The 20,853-nt window shown below is 38.5% G+C and overlaps 1 protein-coding gene across 4 annotated transcripts in view; it reads right to left on the bottom strand.

Annotated features, from left to right (window-relative positions):
- TFG (trafficking from ER to golgi regulator) overlaps positions 1 to 20,853 on the bottom strand; it is a 43,296-nt gene that overhangs the window by 7,995 nt on the left and 14,448 nt on the right. For 3 of the 4 annotated variants that reach the window (XM_082840437.1, XM_082840439.1, XM_082840438.1), the window contains exons 4-6: positions 20,608 to 20,754; positions 6,586 to 6,753; positions 2,031 to 2,171 (exon numbers count right to left, since the gene is read on the bottom strand). In XM_082840437.1, the coding sequence (XP_082696563.1) occupies positions 2,031 to 2,171; positions 6,586 to 6,753; positions 20,608 to 20,754 (456 nt within the window). The remainder of the gene's footprint in view (positions 1 to 2,030; positions 2,172 to 6,585; positions 6,754 to 20,607; positions 20,755 to 20,853) is intronic. The other variant, XM_082840440.1, reaches the window with a different exon arrangement.

Below are 20,853 nucleotides of genomic sequence, written 5' to 3'. Positions count from 1 at the left end.
TGCTATCCAATAGGCACTAGCCACATATGACCACTAATAAACACCTGAAATGTGGCCAGTCTTAACTGTGATATGCTGTACGTGTTTTGAAGTGTTTCAAATTGATGTCACACCCCAGATTTCCAATATACAGTATGAAAACCAGAATGTAGAACATTAATAACTTTTTAATAATGATTACATGTTGATACACTGGATATACTGGATTAAATAAAATGTATAATGGAAATTAATTTTACCATTAAAAAACTTTTTTAATGTGGCTAACAGAAAATTTTAAATTACATGTAGCTTCCATGGTATTTCTTTTGGACAACACTGATCTAGAGATTCACCTCCACAATGCTAATCTATTGACTGATGTCACATTAATAACTGTACAAATTTCTCATTACAATGTACATTACAATGTTTTAATGTACACTAAAAAGTAACGGCTTTAGGAAGGAATACAATTAATGCCACCCTAAAGAAATTCAATTCACACCAAATGGTGTCAACCTGATGCCTCTAGAAAAGGGAACTTGGTTGCTGGGGGTCAGAAGTGGGAAACAGCATTTTCTAATTTCCACTGTATATCCTTTTATATTACTAAAGTTTTACCTATTTGAAAATAAATTTTCCATTAAAACAAACCCCTGATAGAATAAGTTGAGATATTGTTAGCAGAACCTTAAATCCCATTCCTTTATAAGTGAACAGCAAACATTATTTGGTACAATTACCCTTCCAACTGTCATCCTACAACAGTATACACGGCTTAAAATGGGATTTTTTTTTTTCAAAACAGATGTTAGTTCATCTGATATAGCCATTAAACTCCCATCATATCCAAACTCTGCTTCTTCCTCCCTGTTTCAGACACATCTGCCTCAATTCTAGCTTATTCCAGTTCTGGCAGTTGCATCTTGGTACAAAGGAAAGACTATGACTAAAGTTGATTGAGAAGAGGCTTTAGCAGTAAGAAATTCTTCCCAAACCACTCATTTATCAGCAAAATGCCACCGGCTAGTCTCTACCACTATCATTTATCCAATGGGACAAACCTAAAAGTACCACCACAGAATAATTAGAAATCTATTACAAAAGTGCTCGGTTCATTTTAGACTGTTTTGGGGGGTTTATTTGTTTGTTTTAATGTGATTAATAAACTCAGTCACTTGCTTATCGTGCTGAAAATACATCCTGTCATACCACCTGGCCCCTTTACGCAAATAGAGCACCACCTGGTGATTGTTTTAAAGTAAAACATAGGGCTTTAAAGGGCCTAACAAGCATGGGCAATTCAAAGAAATAACATTTTAACTTCTAGAAGGAACCCTAGATGAGTAACCCTGAGGCGACGTTCTGCAGCGCTCCAAGGGTTTCAATGAGGCACCTCAGTGTCTGCTGTCCTGAGCTTGCGGCCCCTCAATCCCCTTCAACAATGGCAGTGACCCCTTACTTGTTTTAAATACTGAGCTTTTAAGTTCTATTTCATTCAGGACTAAAGACCCTCTTTTAAAACCACTGATTTAGTCCAATTTTCACAAGTCACAAGTGGGAGAATATAAAAACCCAGAGAGATTAAACTGCTCATCCGAGAACACATCATTTAGAGAAGAAAAGTTTGATTTAAAATACATTGCTTTTTCCACAAAAGACATATTGCTAAATGCACAAAAATATAAATGGCTATTTATCTTTCAAAAAAACTACTTAACTAATGTTACGCTTTACCTCTATTTTTTAAATTACAAAAATAATACACAGTTGCAAGAGGGGAAGGGAGAAGGGAATAAAATAGCACCTAAATATTATGCTTTAAACATTTTTAGCTTTTTTTCCTCTTCAGTAATCAGAAGCATACCTGACATTGTTCTATTTGGTATTTTTAACCCAAAAGTATACTATGTCAGTACATCAAAAATTTTTACAACCGTGTTCATAGCATGAATGCACACGTAAGCTTTTCACCGTTACCAACAATGCCATAATAAACGTTTCTGCACATGTACCTTTCCGCACATGTGCTCTAAGCTCTATTTTACCTTCACTCTGACCTGCTTGAGTCTGAGCTCCTGTATATGGTGGCTGCTGTGGCTGAACTCCTGGTGGGTGAGCTGCAGAGGAGGAGGAAGCAATGCTGTCGGGAGTTCCTGAACGGTCTTCGGCAGGAGCACTGGGTGGCCCTGGGTGGTCATGAAAAGTCAGCTCAGTTTCTAATACAAGACCTGTCCCCAACAAGCTCAATAATAAGTTTGGTTAAGAGACTAAAAATAAAAGTACTATAGAATAAGCACAACCCAAATGCAGCCTTATATATTGATGTATATACTTTTTTCCTTTGCTCCAATCTCTCAAGAATCCAAAGCTACAACTGGAAATCCTTCCTTGTAAAGTGTGGAGTGCTACATTCCTGAGTCCTAAACTCCCCCTGCAAAAACCAAAACTCACCTCTGCGATAACAGTATCCACCACTTTATGTAATCTATTTTTAGATCAACCAAAAGTATCATTTCATTCTTTTTTTTTAAATAAATTTATTTATTTATTTATCTATTTATTTTTGGCTGCGTCGGGTCTTTGTTGCTACGTGCCGGCTTTCTCCAGTGGCGGCGAGCGGGGGCTACTTTTCGTTGCAGTGCACAGGCTTCTCATTGCGGTGGCTTCTCTTGTTGCAGAGTATGGGCTCTAGGTGCGTGGGCTTCAGTAGTTGTGGCTCACAGGCTCTAGAGTGCAGGCTCAGTAGTGGTGGTGCGCGGACTTAGTTGCTCCGCGGCATGTGGGATCTTCCCAGACCAGGGCTTGAACCCATGTCCCCTGCATTGGCAGGTGAATTCTTAACCACTGACCAGGGAAGCCCTCATTTCATTCTTCAATGGGCCTCCACTGCCCATAAATCAAGTTCAAGCCTCTAGCTTGGTATTCAAGGGTCCAAACATTTCTCACAATTCCTCTTCTCACATGCCCTTCAGTTAAACTAACCTATTCCCTATTCCCCCAATAGATCTAATACTTTCTCTGCCTCCATTTCATTAATCACTGTTCCCTTCACATTTTCACATATCTAAATAAACATTCCTTAAAACTCAGTTATAACTCCACACTTCTAGTAAGGCTTCTTCACCCATAAATACTTTTCTTCACTTGTGAACTTCTATGGAGTATACTTTTATTAAGACCCTTACCAACTTCTACTTTGTATTTCTGAAGAGGCCTCATCTTCCCTCTTAGACTTGGAGCTCTTTGGGCCAGGTCCCTTTCTGATTCCTTCCATCTGCCTCACAAGACCTAGCTCTCTTACACATGGAACCACTCAAAATTCTTCTAAAATAATGAACAAAGAAGTAAATGGAGAGAATTTGCTACAGCTCCCATACTGTAACAGGCAAAAAAGACATTCTGAAGATAACTGTAGATTATAGATACGTTGACTTCTTTAAGTTCTTTTTGTTTGGGCAATATAGAAGAATGGTTAAAAGCACAAGTTTTGGAGCCAGACTGTCTAGGTTCAATTCCCAATGCTGCCACTTAGTAGCTGTGTAACTCTGGGCATGTTACTTGATCTCTTTCTGTGCCTCAGTTTCCTCATCTGTACAAAAGAAATACTAATTCCTACTTCATAAGGTTACTGTAAGGATTGTGAGTTAATAAGAGCTTATAGCAAATACTTATAAAAGAGGTTATGGGGGAGGGGCAAGAAGTATAGGGGATTAAGAGGTACAAACTATCAATACTATATATAAAATAAGTAAGCTACAAGGATATATTATACAACACAGAGAATATAGCCAATATTTTATAACTATAAATGGAGTATAACCTTTAAAAATTGTGAATCACTATGTTGTACACCTGAAACTTTATATAATATTGTACCATCAACTACCTCAACAAAAAATATTTTAAAAAGAAATATATTAAAACATTATTTAAATATATTAATATATTTAATATAAAATATATTAAAAATGAAAATTAAAAAATGATTATATAGCAAGAGCTTATAAAAGTGAATACCACTTAGAAAGCTCCACATAAGTACTTGCTATTACTAGCAGACTAATTTCCCTGAGGGCCAAACCTCTATCCTTTGCACTGGTATATCCCAGAACTTAGCACTGTATTAGAGGCACATAGGTGGAAGCTGATAGTCCAGATATTGATGAGAACCTAAACTAGGATAATGGTACTGGTAATGCAAGAGAAACTGATGACTGCCAGAGTAAAATGGACAGTCGCTCCTGCGTACCACCATTTCACTGATATTTATCAACATGTAGACAAATAAATACACACGTCCCTCCTAAGAAGGATAACACAGATAATACAAACACACTATGTTATTATCCTAAAAAAATATTACTTCCACTCCTCTTTTCTTCCTTGTACATAAGCTATTAGTTAATGTTGCTTTTCCTATCATAATAGTTCATCCCTCCATGTACACATTCACTACTGTAGCCAAGTTTTTCACATCATAACCTGAGTAACTTCACAAAGTATCCTGGCATTTTCTATGTGTACAGTTTTTCCTACTTCAATTCAACGTACAAAGCTACCAGAAAAATGGTCTTCAAATATAATATGAATCACAGTAATCATATTAGTCTGGTCTATACTATATTCTAATCAAAAATTTTAAGCCTGACCTCATATATAACTATTTACTCCCTCTATCTGGCATATCTTGAAGTCTTAAATATTACGAAGCTGTAATATTAACTCATATTTCAGTTGCTCTAAAAATGTGTTTTTCAGATGGACCACTTATGTGATGTCTTCTTTTGCCAAGAACATACATCATGTATAAGTATTCACCTCTCTTTTTCAGAATGTCACACAATTCTCTTTAATAAATAATCCCATAAAAGTCTCAAAGGATTTTTTCTACTAATTTTCTTTTTCTATCTTTCCAGTTACTGATAATGGCAAAGTAAACTGATCAGGTAAAACCTCCCACAAATAACTTAAAAACCTGGACAAAACAGAAGAAAACAACTATTTGAAATGACTAGAGGTCAGCCAAATGTCAGCAGACACCAAGAGTTTACCCCCCTGGAATTACAACAGGTGAGAATTGCAAACCCCAACCTCTGCAGCTCGAACCACAGAAAACCGGTGTTAACTTCATGGTTGGTCAAGCAGCCAGAAACTTGAGGGGAAAAGCCCTTGAGTTAAGAGAGTCACTGAAGGAATGAGACATAAAATACGAGTATAAGCTCAGTCCCAAACCCCCAGCTGACCATGGGGGTAGGAGGGGAGAGGGTGACACCAAAAGGGCACAGAAGAAAAAGCAGCACACCTAGAGCTGAAAGGACTTAGCAGAGCGGTCAGCTGCTATAATCCCAGGAGGAAGAAGGAGTAATTTGAGTAAATACTAGAGCAGCAGTAACAAAAAATCCTCACAAGAACCTAAAAGAATTCCAAGTCTTTGCTGAAATAGCTCAGCTGGGAGAGCATTAGACTGAAGAATACCAAGTTATTAGAACATATTAACCACAATGTCCAGTTTTCAATCAAAAACTGTCAGATGTGCAAAGAAACAGGAATATGTGACCCATACTCAGTTTCCCCTGAGGGAAAGAGCAGAAGAAACTGACTCCAAACAGGCCCAGATGCTGGATGTAGCGAACATTTCAAAGCAGCTTTATAAGTAATTTTAAAGAATTAAATAAAAATACCTTCAATGAATTAAAGGGAAATACAATCTTAATGAATGAAAAGGTAAGGCATCTTAACAGAAAAAACTAACACTATAAAAAGAACCAAACGGAAATTCTAGAGCTGAAAGCACAGTAACTGAGAGGTAAAATTCACTAGAAAGGTTTAACAGCAGATTGGAAATGGTAGAAAAAAATCAGTGAACGTGAAGAGTGATCAACAGGAATCATCCAATATGAAGAACAGAGAGAAAAAAGAGTGAAGAAAAATGAACCTCAGAGAGCCATGGGACAATCAAACCCTCCAGTGTACATGTAATTGGAATCCCAAAAGAGAGAAAGCAGAAAAAATGTTGAAGAAATGATGCCCAAAATATAAAAAGAAAGCACAGTATAGATGCTGTTTTAAGGTTAAAAACATTCAAATAAAAGCAGTTTCTACACTAAATTAAACCAGAAATCTTCATTTAAATTGCCTTAATTTAAGATCAAAAGAAAGAATATCAAATATAATTTAAATCCAGCAACACATCTGAAATAAGATTATAAATGATTCAGATTTTTTAAAAAATAAACCCTCTGAATTCTACTTCTGATAAAATTTACCTGAACCAACAGAGGTTATTCTTTAAAGAGGACAGTTCTATTGCCTGGGAGAGGGCATGAGAAAGCTTTCCAGGGTGCTGGAAATCATCTACATCTTGATCTTGTTGGTATTTTACATAGGGTATGTACATAAGGTATACATGTGTATATATATATATATATATATATGTATATACATATATATATATATATATATGGTATAAACATTTATTGAACTGAACTCTTAAGATCTGAGCACTTCACCATATCCAAGTTATCTTCCATTAAAGAAGGAAAGAAGGAAAGGGGAGGAAGGAGAGGGGGAATAAAGGATGGGAGGAAGGCACTAACTTACCTGAAACCTGATCATCTGTTAAGCCAAATGCTGACATGACATTTTTATTGATTTCATCTTGGTTTTTTAAAGGATCAAAAGCTGACATACTTGCTGCCATAACCTGAGTAGACTGTTTCCCAGAAGAATCAGAAGCAGCAGGCTTTTCTTCCCTACTATCCACAGTATCTATAAAAGAAATAAGCAAAAACTTGTTTCTATTTTATCTATACTCAATAAGGCCTATAAAATATATGACAGCAAAATATATATGTGCATATACTCTGGAATGTTGAGGGTATCTCTGAAAATAGGATTATAGATAATTTTACCTTCTTCTTTGTACTTGTTTATATTTTTGTTTGTAAAATCAGGAAAAGAGGTCAAAAAGAGATGCAAAATAGATAAAATTTCTTGAGAAAGCTATTATGTATGTCCTTCCCTAAGAATTATCAGATGAGAAAAAAAATACAAGCACCTTTACAGACAGAAACATTTTTATCCTTCTTTTTGAAGACCTATGACCTATATCCTAATATCAGACTCATACTGTGCACTAATGCTTTATTTTCTAAAAGGATAAAAAAGCTTAACTAAAGTTATGATATCAACTTCTATGTTTATTTTTACTTGTCTTCTGGTTCATTATTAAAGTACATGGAAACCTCAAGCCAATGCATACTTTTAATTTACTATGTCTTCCTTTAAAATACTTATTACTTATTACAGATAAAACGATATGTGTCTGAGATTTGCTCAAAATAACATGGGGGGGTAGAAATGTGTGCAAGTATAGATGGCATGATACTATGAATTGATAATTGTTGAAGCTGTGTGGGTTCATGAAATTCATTATAGTATTATGCCTCCGTTTGTATATGTTTCAATTTTTCCATAATAAAATATTTTGAAAAATAGAATTTTAAACATTATGAGCAGGAAAAATTTTAAACCATGCTTTTCTTCTAAGGATACTACGGTACTAAACAGGCATTTACACTACCTTGTGAAACAAAAGGGGTTCAAGAATAACCTACATTTTATAAATAGAAACTTAAGGCCAACAAATAAAAACAAAATGAACAAGTTAACGAAAAGAATACTGCTAACCACTTACTCAAATAACAGACAATTATCAATTCCTTTCTGTTACCAACCAAGTAAATGAACATCAGTTATTAAATCATCTCTGTGATCAAGACCAAATTTATCTTGTGAAAAAATGTACGGACTAAGTGGAATATAAGCACACATGGGCTTACAGCTCTCATTTATTCCTATCATTCCTTTAGTTACATTAATATTTCCTAAATTTCTGTAGGAAAGCTTCTATAACTACTGCTTTAAAATAAGTCTGCCAGTCGTCCATCTTCCTCACCAATTTCCCTCCTCTAATTCCAAGGCCACATCCCAAGAGCACATCACACCAATCTTATGATTATTTCCCCTCACAGTGCTACCTTCCACTACCTATGCATACTTCCACTTAGGGCAAACTAAATTCACCAGGGAACACAATATATGTCCACTAGCTCACTACTTCCTCCAGTAGCTACTGCAGAGCTACTGCTACAGGTCAATCCAGTATTTAAGGTGGCCTACACATCATCTGCCTCATAGAGGAAAGCAAATGTCCAAGCAAGTGTCCAAGGAGTCCATTACAGAGGTAGAGTGCTGAAAAACATAGGTAGCTATATTTTTTTTTTGCGGTACACAGGCCTCTCACTGTTGTGGCCTCTCCCGTTGTAGAGCACAGGCTCCAGACACGCAGGCTCAGCGGCCATGGCTCACGGGCCCAGCCGCTCTGCGGCATGTGGAATCTTCCCAGACCGGGGCACGAACCCGTGTCCCCTGCATCAGCAGGTGGACTCTCAACCACTGCGCCACCAGAGAAGCCCAAGGCACAGCATTTTAAAGAGCACTGACAGCTGAATTGTAGTTTTGTTTTTTGGTTTTTTTTTGTGGTACGCGGGCCTCTCACTGTTGTGGCCTCTCCCGCTGCGGAGCACAGGCTCCGGATGCGCAGGCTCAGCGGCTATGGCTCACGGGCCCAGCCGCTCCGCGGCAGGTGGGATCTTCCCGGACCAGGGCACGAACCCGTGTCCCCTGCATCGGCAGGCGGACTCTCAACCACTGCGCCACCAGGGAAGCCCCTGAGTGGTAGTTCTGTTTGGTGAACCAGACTTTCAGTTTCTGATGTAGCTTTTTGGCCTATTTTATGCTTGTTTTTTTTTTCTTGAGATTATAAAATCAGAATATGTTCTAAGAGCTTACAAGCTTAGGAAATTTCATAAAATAGGTAAGCAATCTAAGTACAGGAGAGAAAAAAAAAGTTACAACCATCTATAAAAATAAAACATAGGGCTTCCTTGGTGTTGGGTGTTGAATTATGATAAAAATTCTCCAGAAAGTGGGCATCGAGGGAACCTATCTCAACATAATAAAGGCCATATATGACAAACCCACAGCCAACATCATTCTCAATGGTGGAAAACTGAAAGCATTTTCTCTAAGATCAGGAACAAGACAAGGATGTCCACTCTCGTCACTATTATTCAACATAGTTTTGTAACTGCTAGCCACAGCAATCAGAGAAGAAATACAAATTGCAAAAGAAGAAATAAAACTGTCACTGTTTGCAGATGACATGATACTATACACAAATAATCCTAAAGATGCTACCAGAAAACTACTAGAGCTAATCAATGAATTTGGTAAAGTTTCAGGATACAAAATTAATGCACAGGGCTTCCCTGGTGGCACAGTGTTTGAGAGTCCACCTGCCGATGCAGGGGACACGGGTTCATGCCCTGGTCCGGGAAGATCCTACATGCCACGGAGCGGCTGGGCCCATGAGCCATGGCCGCTGAGCCTGCACATCCGGAGCCTGTGCTCTGCAACAGGAGAGGCCACAACAGTGAGAGGCCCGCATACCGCAAAAAAAAAAAACAACAAAATTAATGCACAAAAATCTCTTGCATTCCTGTACACTAACACCAAAAGATCAGAAAGAGAAATTAAGGAAACAATCCCATTCACCACTGCAACAAAAAGAATAAAATACCTAGGAATACCTAGGAATACCTACCTAAGGAAATACCTAGGAATACCTACCTAAGGAGGTAAAAGACCTGTCCTCAGAAAATTATAAGACACAGATGAAAGAAATCAAGGGTGACACAAACATATGGAGAGGTACACCATGTTCCTGGATTGGAAGAATAAATACTGTGAAAATGACTCTACTACCCAAAGCAATCTACAGATTCAATACAATCTCTATCAAATTACCAATGGCATTTTTTACAGAACTAGAACAAAAAAATCTTAAAATTTGTATGGAGATACAAAAGACTCCAAACAGCCAGAGCAATCTTGAGGGAAAAAAATGGAGGTGGAAGAATCAGACTCCCTAATTTCAGACTATACTACAAAGCTACAGTACTCAAGACAATATGGTACTGGCACAAAAACAGAAATATAGATCAATGGAACAGGACAGAAAGCCCAAAGATAAACCCAAACACCTATGGTCAACTTATCTATGACAAAGGAAGCAAGGATATATAATGGAGAAAAGACAGTCTCTTCAATAAGTGGCGCTGGGAAAACTGGATGGCTACATGTAAAAGCATGAAATTAGGACATTCCCTAATACCATACACAAAAATAAACTTAAAATGGATTGAAGACCTAAATGTAAGACTGGACGCTTTAAAACTCTTAGAGGAAAACATAGGAAGAACACTCTTTGACATAAATCACAGCAAGATGTTTCATGACCCACCTCCTAGAGTAATGGAAATAAAAACAAAAATAAACAAATGGGACCTAATGAAACTTAAAAGCTTTGGCACAGCAAAGGAAACTACAAACAAGCGAAAAGACAACCCTCAGAATGGGAGAAAATATTTGCAAATGAATCAACAGACAAAGGATTAATCTCCAAAATATATAAACAGATCATGCAGATCAATATTAAAACAACAAACAACCCAATCCAAAAATGGGCAGAAGACCTAAATAGACATTTCTCCAAAGAAGACAAACACATGGCCAAGAGGTGCATGAAAGGCTACTCAACATCACTCATTATTACAGAAATGCAAATCAAAACTACAATGAGGGGGCTTCCCTGGTGGCGCAGTGGTTAAGAATACGCCTGCCAATGCAGGGGACACAGGTTCAAGCCCTGGTCTGGGAAGATCCCATATGCCACAGAGCATCTAGACCCATGAGCCACAACTACTAAACCTGCGCATCTGGAGCTTGTGCTCCACAACAAGAGAGGCCAGGACAGTGAGAGGCCCACGCACCACGATTAAGTGGCCCCCACTCACCGCAACTAGAGAAAGCCCTCACGCAGAAACAAAGACCCAACACAGCTAAAAAAAAAAAAAAAAAAAAAAAAAACCGACAATGAGTTATCACCTCACACCAGTCAGAAATGGCATCATCAGAAAATCTACAAACAACAAATGCTAGAGAGGGTGTGGAATAAAGGGAACGCTCTTGCACTGTCGGTGGGAATGTAATTTGATACAGCCACTATTGAGAACAGTATGGAGGTTCCTTAAAAACCTAAAAATAAAACTACCATATGACCCAGCAATCCCACTACTGGGCATATACCCAGAGAAAACCATAATTCAAAAAGACACATGCACCCCAATGTTCACTGCAGCACTATTTATAATAGCCAGGTCATGGAAGCAACCTAAATGCCCATCAACAGACGAATGGATAAAGAAGATGTGGTATGTATATACAATGGAATATTACTCAGCCATAAAAAGGAATGAAACTGGGTCATTTGTAGAGACGTCCCTGGACCTAGAGACTGTCATACAGAGTGAAGTAAGTCAGAAACAGAAAAACAAATATCGTATATTAACGCATATATGTGGAATCTAGAAAAATGGTATACATGACCTTATTTGCAAAGCAGAAATAGAAGCACAGACATAGAGAACAAATGTACGTATACCAGGGGGTAAAGAGGTGGTGTGGGAGGAATCGGGAGATTGGGATTGACATATATACACTAATATGTATAAAATAGATAACTAGTAAAAACCTGCTGTATGAAAATTGATTAATTAATTAATTTAATTATAGAAAAAAAGCACAGAATGTCCTATTCAGTTCATTAAGTAACTCAGATAGGACACAATGACTAGAAGGATGGCCATATAAAGAAACAATACATGATATGATTTCCAAGATGCAGAGAAGAAACCAATTTTTAACATCTTTTACATTAACATAGGTGAGATATTAACAATAAAACATATGAACACCTGGAAATAAACTAATAAAGAAAAGCAGTATGTGGAGAGAAATAAGTGAAGAGAAAGGTTGTTTCACCAAAACCAAAAAGCTTATAAATCTATTCCTTAGAGCAGAATATAGGCTACTGTAGGTTTCTGCACAGTACTGGCTCTACTTGTTGAATTCTGATCTAAGTTTCATAATATTCTACAGATGCTTTAACTCCTTCAAGTTATATGCAAATGTAGTGGTATTAGCATCTATGATTTCTTCTGGGAAAATGGTCAAAAGTTTTCTTCAGATCCTTGACCTAAAATTGGAGATTTTTGTTTAAAGATATTTGTTTGGAGAGAGAGGATTCAAAAATGCCATTTGCTTTGACCTGAAATGTAAAAGGTTTCACCATAAAGAGGCCAGAAGGATCTCACTGTAGTATTTCAGCGCATCTCTTTAGTATGTTCTGAAATCTGGAAGTGAAACTAGAAATTACTAATCAATCACCAAATATTTATCAAGCCATCTACCACTAACACAATTCCACATGGCTGGAGGAAGAGGGAAATGACGGATAATGCATCTTTAACTAAATCAAACAAAACTCCACAATTTAAATGGGGCCAAAAAGAGAGTATCTCAGAATCTAAAGGTTGCAAGGGATTATACAATACCACTTTTCCACAAAACTATCTTCTATTAAGCCCCTTACAGCCAGTCATCCAGAGTCTATAAAATACTACTATTTCACAATATGGACAGTTTTAAGCATGTGAAACTTATATGCAAACACAAAAATTATTAAAAAAATAAGTTTATTTTTTAAGTGCAAGATATAATATTAAAAGTCGAGGAAAGCAACTCTTTTACAATCTACTTTCAAGCCATACTTATATTTCAGTCTATATTATATAATATATTTGGTCCCCAAACTATATTCAGTTCCAACTTCGTCAATAAACCTTGCTTTAACTTAATGTAAATAGTACATATAAGAACACCTACTGAACGCGGGCATAAGACCTCAGACCTCCCAAAAGGCAAGAAACTCCCCACGTACCTGGGTAGGGCAAAAGAAAAAAAGAAAAAACAGAGACAAAAGAATAGGGACCGGACCTGCACCAGTGGGAGGGAGCTGTGAAGGAGGAAACGTTTCCACACTCTAGGAAGCCCCTTCACGGGCGGAGACTGCGAGTGGCGGAGGGGGGAGGCTTCGGGGCCGCAGAGAAGAGCACAGCAACAGGGGTGCGGAGGGCAAAGCGGAGAGATTCCCGCACAGAGGATCGGTGCCGACCGGCACTCACCAGCCTGAGAGGCTTGCCTGCCCACCCGCGGGGTGGGCGGGGCTGGGAGCTGAGGCTCCGGCTTCGGTCAGAGCGCAGGGAGAGGACTGGCGGTGAACACAGCCTGAAGCGGTTAGTGCACCACGACTAGCTGGGAGGGAGTCCGGGGAAAAGTCTGGACCTGCCGAAGAGGAAAGAGACTTTTTCTTCCCTCTTTGCTTCCTGGTACGCGAGGAGAGGGGATTAAAATTGCTGCTTAAAGGAGCTCCAGAGACGCGAGGGAGCCGCAGCTAACAAAGCGGACCCCAGGGACGAGCATGAGACGCTAAGGCTGCTGCTGCCACCACCAAGAAGCCTGTGTGCGAGCACAGGTCACTAACCACACCTCCCTTCCGGAGAGCCTGTGCAGCCCGCCACTGCCAAGGTCCCGGGATCCAGGGACAACTTCCCTGGGAGAACGCACGGCGCGCCTCAGGCTGGTGCAACGTCCCACCAACCTCTGCCACCGCAGGCTTTCTCCGCATCCGCACCCCTCCCTCCCCCTGGCCTGAGTGAGCCAGAGTCCCCGAGTCAGCTGCTCCTTTAACCCCGCCCTATCTGAGTGAACAACAGACGCCCTCCGGTGACCTACACGCAGACGCGGGGCCAAATCCAAAGCTGAGCCCCTGGGAGCTGTGAGAACAAAGAAGAGAAAGGGAAATCTCTCCCAGCAGCCTCAGAAGCAGCGGATTAAAGCTCCACAATCAACTTGATGTACCCTGCATCTGTGCAATACATGAATAGACAACGAATCATCCCAAATTGAGGAGGGGACTTCGGGAGCAAGATTTATTATTTTCCCCCTTTTCCTCTTTTTGTGAGTGTGTATGTGTATGCTTCTGTGTGAGATTTTGTCTGTATAGCTTTGTTTTCACCATATGTCCTAGGGTTCTATCTGTCCATTATATTTGTTATCTTCTTTTTAAAAAAATATTTTCTTCATAATTATTTTTAACAACTATTTTATCTTACTTTATTTTATTTTATTTTATCCTCTTTCTTTCTTCCTTTCTTTCTACTTATTCTCCCTTTTATTCTGAGCCGTGTGGATGAAAGGCTCTTGGTGCTGCAGCCAGGAGTCAGTGCTGTGCCTCTGAGGTGGGAGAGACAACTTCAGGACACTGGTCTGCAAGAGACCTCCCAGCTCCACATAATATCAAATGGTGAAAAATCTCCCAGAGATATCCATCTCAACACCAGCACCCAGCTTCACTCAACGACCAGCAAGCTACAGTGCTGGACACCCTATGCCACACAACTAGCAAGAGAGGAACACAACCCCACCCATTAGCAGAGAAGCTGCCTAAAATCATAATAAGGCCACAGACACCCCAAAACACACCACCAGACGTGGACCTGCCCACCAGAAAGACAAGATCCAGCCTCATCCACCAGAACACAGGCACCAGTCCCCTCCACCAGGAAGCCTACACAATCCACTGAACCAACTTTAGCCACTGGGGACAGACACCAAAAACAACGGGAACTATGAACCTGCAGCCTGCAAAAAGGAGACCCTGGTGGCGCAGTGGTTGAGAGTCAGCCTGCCGATGCAGGGGACACGGGTTCGTGCCCCAGTCCGGGAAGATCCCACATGCCGTGGAGCGGCTGGGCCTGTGAGCCATGGCCGCTGAGCCTGTGCGTCTGGAGCCTGTTCTCAGCAGCTGGAGAGGCCATGACAGTGACAGGCCCGCGTACCGCAAAAAAAAAAAAAAAAAAAACCAGACCCCAAACACAGTAAGATAAGCAAAATGAGAAGACAGAAAAACACACAGCAGATGAAGGAACAAGATAAAAACCCACCAGACATAACAAATGAAGAGGAAATAGGCAGTCTACCTGAAAAAGAATTCAGAAAAATGATAGTAAAGATGATCCGAAATCTTGGAAATAGAATGGACAAAATGCAAGAAACAGTTAACACGGACCTAGAAGAAATAAAGATGAAACAAGCAACGATGAACAACACAATAAATGAAATTAAAAATACTCTAGATGGGATCAGTAGCACAATAACTGAGGCAGAAGAATCGATAAGTGACCTGGAAGATAAAATAGTGGAAATAACTACTGCAGAACAGAATAAAGAAAAAAGAATCAAAAGAACTGAGGACAGTCTCAGAGAACTCTGGGAAAACATTAAACGCACCAACATTCAAATTATAGGGATTCCAGAACAAGAAGAGAAAGATAAAGGAACTGAGAAAATATATGAAGAGATTATAGTTGAAAACGTCCCTAATATGAGAAAGGAAATACTTAATCAAGTCCAGGAAGCACAGAGAGTCCCATACAGGATAAATCCAAGGAGAAACATGCCAAGACACATATGAATCAAACTGTCAAAAGTTAAATACAAAGAAAACATATTAAAACCAGCAAGGGAAAAACAACAAGTAACACACAAGGGAATTCCCATAAGGTTAACAGCTGATCTTTCAGCAGAAACTCTGCAAGCCAGAATGGACTGGCAGGACATACTTAAAGTGATGAAGGAGAAAAACCTACAACCAAGATTACTCTACCCAGCAAGGATCTCATCCAGATTTGATGGAGAAATTAAAACCTTTATAGACAAGCATAAGCTGAGAGAGTTCAGCACCACCAAACCAGTTTTACAACAAATGCTAAAGGAACTTCTCTAGGCAAAAAACACAAGAGAAGGAAAAGACCTACAATAACAAACCAAAACAATTAAGAAAATGGGAATAGAAACATACATATCAATAATTACCTTAAATGTAAATGGATTAAATGCTCCCACCAAAAGACACAGATTGGCTGAATGGATACAAAAACAAGACCCATATATACGCTGTCTACAAGAGACCCACTTCAGACCTAGAGACACATACAGACTGAAAGTGAGGGGATGGAAAAAGATATTCCATGCAAATGGAAACCAAAAGAAAGCTGGAGTAGCAATTCTCATATCAAACAAAATAGACTTTAAAATAAAGACTATTACAAGAGACAAAGAAGGACACTACATAATGATCAAGGGATCGATCCAAGAAGAAGATATAACAATTGTAAATATTTATACACCCAACATAGGAGCACCTCAATACATAAGGCAAATACTAATAGCCATAAAAGGGGAAATGGACAGTAAAACATTCATAGTAGGGGACTTTAACACCCCACTTTGACCAATGGACAGATCATCCAAAATGAAAATACATAAGGAAACACAAGCTTTAAATGACATATTAAACAAGATGGACTTAATTGATATTTATAGGACATTCCACCCAAAAACAACAGAATACACATTTTTCTCAAGTGATCATGGAACATTCTCCAGGACAGATCATATCTTGGGTCACAAATCAAGACTTGGTAAATTTAAGAAAATTAAAATTGTATCAAGTATCTTTTCCGACCACAACGCTATGAGACTAGATATCAATTACAGGAAAAGATCTGTAAAAACTACAAACACATGGAGGCTAAACAATACACTACTTAATAACGAAGTGATCACTAAAGAAATCAAAGAGGAAATGAAAAAATACCTAGAAACAAATGACAATGGAGACACGATGACCCAAAACCTATGGAATGCAGCAAAAGCAGCTCTAAGAGGGAAGTTTATAGCAATACAATCCTACCTTAAGAAACAGGAAACATCTCAAATAAACAACCTACCTTGCACCTAAAGCAATTAGAGAAAGAACAAAAAAACGCCAAAGTTAGCAGAAGGAAAGAAATCATAAAGATCAGATCAGAAATAAATGAAAAAGAAATGAAGGAAACAATAGCAAAGATCAATAAAACTAAAAGCTGGTTCTTTGAGAAGATAAACAAAATTGATAAACCATTAGCCAGTCTCATCAAGAAAAAAAGGGTGGAACACGCAAATCAATAGAATTAGAAATGAAAAAGAAGAAGTAAAAACTGACACTGCAGAAATACAAAAGATCATGAGAGATTACTACAAGCAAATCTATGCCAATAAAATGGACAACCTGGAAGAAATGGACAAATTCTTAGAAAGGCACAACCTGCCAAAACTCAATGAGGAAGAAATAGAAAATATGAACAGACCAACCACAAGCACTGAAATTGAAACTGTGATTAAAAATCTTCCAACAAACAAAAGCCCAGGACCAGATGGCTTCACAGGCGAATTCTATCAAACATTTAGAGAAGAGCTAACACCTATCCTTCTCAAACTCTTCCAAAACATAGCAGAGGGAGGAACACTCCCAAACTCATTCTATGAGGCCACCATCACCCTGATACCAAAACCCGACAAGGATGTCACAAAGAAAGAAAACTACAGGCCAATATCACTGATGAACACAGATGCAAAAATCCTCAACAAAATACTAGCAAACAGAATCCAATAGCACATTAAAAGGATCATACACCATGATGAAGTGGGTTTTATTCCAGGAATGCAAGGATTCTTCAATATATGCAAATCAATTAATGTGATACACCATATTAACAAATTGAAGGAGAAACGCCATATGATCATCTCAATAGATGCAGAGAAAGCTTTCGACAAAATTCAGCACCCATCTGATAAAAACCCTGCAGAAAGTAGGCACAGAGGGAACTTTCCTCAACATAATAAAGGCCATATATGACAAACCCACAGCCAACATCGTCCTCAATGGTGAAAAACTGAAAGCATTTCCACTAAGATCAGGAACAAGACAAGGTTGCCACTCTCACCACTCTTATTCAACATAGTTTTGGAAGTTTTAGCCACAGCAATCAGAGAAGAAAAGGAAATAAAAGGAATCCAAATCGGAAAAGAAGAAGTAAAGCTGTCACTGTTTGCAGATGACATGATACTATACATAGAGAATCCTAAAGATGCTACCAGAAAACTACGAGAACTAATCAATGAATTTGGTAAAGTAGCAGGATACAAAATTAATGCACAGAAAACTCTGGCATTCCTATACACTAATGATGAAAAATCTGAAAGTGAAATCAAGAAAACACTCCCATTTACCATTGCAACAAAAAGAATAAAATATCTAGGAATAAACCTACTTAAGGAGAAAAAAGACCTGTATGCAGAAAATTATAAGACACTGATGAAAGAAATTAAAGATGATACAAATAGATGGAGACATATACCATGTTCTTGGATTGGAAGAATCAACATTCTGAAAATGAGTCTACTACCCAAAGCAATCTACAGATTCAATGCAATCCCTGTCAAACTACCACTGGCATTTTTCACAGAACTAGAACAAAAATATTCACAATTTGTATGGAAACACAAAAGACCCCGAATAGCCAAAGCAATTTTGAGAACGAAAAACGGAGCTGGAGGAATCAGGCTCCCTGACTTCAGACTATACTACAAAGCTACAGTAATCAAGACAGTATGTTACTGGCACAAAAACAGAAAGCTAGATCAATGGAATAGGATAGAAAGCCCAGAGATAAACCCACGCACATATCGTCACCTTATCTTTGATAAAGGAGGCAGGAATGTACAGTGGAGAAAGGACAGCCTCTTCAATAAGTGGTGCTGGGAAAACTGGACAGGTACATGTAAAAGTATGAGATTAGATCACTCCCTAACACCATACACAAAAATAAGCTCAAAATGGATTAAAGACCTAAATGTAAGGACAGAAACTATCAAACTCTTAGAGGAAAACATAGGCAGAACACTCTATGACATAAATCACAGCAAGATCCTTTTTGACCCACCTCCTAGAGAAATGGAAATAAAAACAAAAATAAACAAACGGGACCTAATCAAACTTCAAAGCTTTTGCACAGCAAAGGAAACCATAAACAAGACCAAAAGACAACCAAAAGACCAAAAGACAACCAAAAGACCAAAAGACAACAATATTTGCAAATGAAGCAACCGACAAAGAATTAATCTCCAAAATGTACAAGCAGTTCATGCAGCTCAATAACAAAAAAACAAACAACCCAATCCTGAAATGGGCAGAAGACCTAAATAGACATTTCTCCAAAGAAGATATACAGATTGCCAACAAACACATGAAAGAATGCTCAACATCATTAATCATTAGAGAAATGCAAATCAAAACTACAATGAGATATCATCTCACACCAGTCAGAATGGCCATCATCTAAAAATCTAAAAACAATAAATGCTGGAGAGGGTGTGGAGAAAAGGGAACACTCTTGCACTGCTGGTGGGAATGTGAATTGGTACAGCCACTATGGAGAACAGTATGAAGGTTCCTTAAAAAACTACAAATAGAACTACCATATGACCCAGCAATCCCACTACTGGGCATATACCCTGAAAAAACCATAATTCAAAAAGAGTCATATACCAAAATGTTCATTGCAGCTCTATTTACAATAGCCCGGAGATGGAAACAACTTAAGTGTTCATCATCGGAGGAATGGATAAAGAAGATGTGGCACATATATACAATGGAATATTACTCAGCCATGAAAAGAAACGAAATCGAGTTATTTGTAGTGAGGTGGATGGACCTAGAGTCTGTCATACAGAGTGAAGTAAGTCAGAAAGAGAAAGACAAATACTGTATGCTAACACATATATATGGAATCTAAGAAAAAAAAAATGTCATGAAGAACCTAGGGGTAAGATGGGAATAAAGACCCAGACCTACTAGAGAATGGACTTGAGGATATGGGGAGGGGGAAGGATAAGCTGTGACAAAGTGAGAGAGTGGCATGGACTTATATACACTACCAAACGTAAAATAGATAGCTAGTGGGAAGCAGCTGCATAGCACAGGGAGATCAGCTCGGTGCTTAGTGACCACCTGGATGGGTGGGATAGGGAGGGTGGGACGGAGGGAGACGCTAGAGGAAGGAGATATGGGAACATATGTATATGTATAACTGATTCACTTTGTTATAAAGCAGAAACTAACACACCATTGTAAAGCAATTATACTCCAATTAAAAAAATATATAGTACATGTCATCTGTAAAATGGAAAAAAATACATTTTTCTTTGCATATTATGAACACTGTGCTTAAGGTAAACTATACACCATTTGAGTGTACTAATCTAAGATTACTTTTTTACTTGAAACTATTAATACTTCATATATCACATAAAATTCATGAAATGATTTCCATTACTAAGGCTCATTAGTTAACTATTATATTGAAAAGGGTTCAAGAGCCAAAGGGGTTTGAAAACCAACCTATGTCATAAACCCAGGAGTCTAAGACTAGCTGTAAAACAATCACCCAGAGGGCACTTTAACAATGGGATCCCCAGGCCCTGCCCTCCAAGAGGTCTGGGATGAGATCCAGGAATTGGTATAATAAAATCTCCCAGTAATCTTAAAGAACGGCCAGGTTTGGGAACACAGATATGAATATTAGCACAGATGCAGGAATAAGAAAGGGTAACAATGGAGGTGCCATCCTACTACTGCTGAGAGAGAGTTAGAAAAAAAAATCTTCAAAAAGATATAAAAAGGATAAATCAGAATAAAATGACTTCATGGTCTACCATTTTCAGGAATGTTGGTGGATGGTCCCGGTTCTCCAGGTGGTTCCAAGCTATCCAATAAGCGATTCACTTTATTTCGAAGTTCTATCAGTTCTCGACGAAGATATTTCACCTGACTTGATTCAAGGGGTCTTGGCTGGCCATTAACTGGAATAAAAGCATTAATTTTCTTAAAATTAGGAAATATTCTTCAATAAGGATATCAGTAGAATAATATGCAATAAGGAAAAATCAAAATAACTTCTT

Source organism: Leucopleurus acutus (genome assembly GCF_964270905.1).
Source record: "Leucopleurus acutus genome assembly, chromosome: 5".
Classification (NCBI taxonomy): Eukaryota; Metazoa; Chordata; class Mammalia; order Artiodactyla; family Delphinidae; genus Leucopleurus; species Leucopleurus acutus.
The sequence above is the reverse complement of the archived record's forward strand: the minus strand, read 5'-3'. Positions and strand labels throughout refer to the sequence as shown.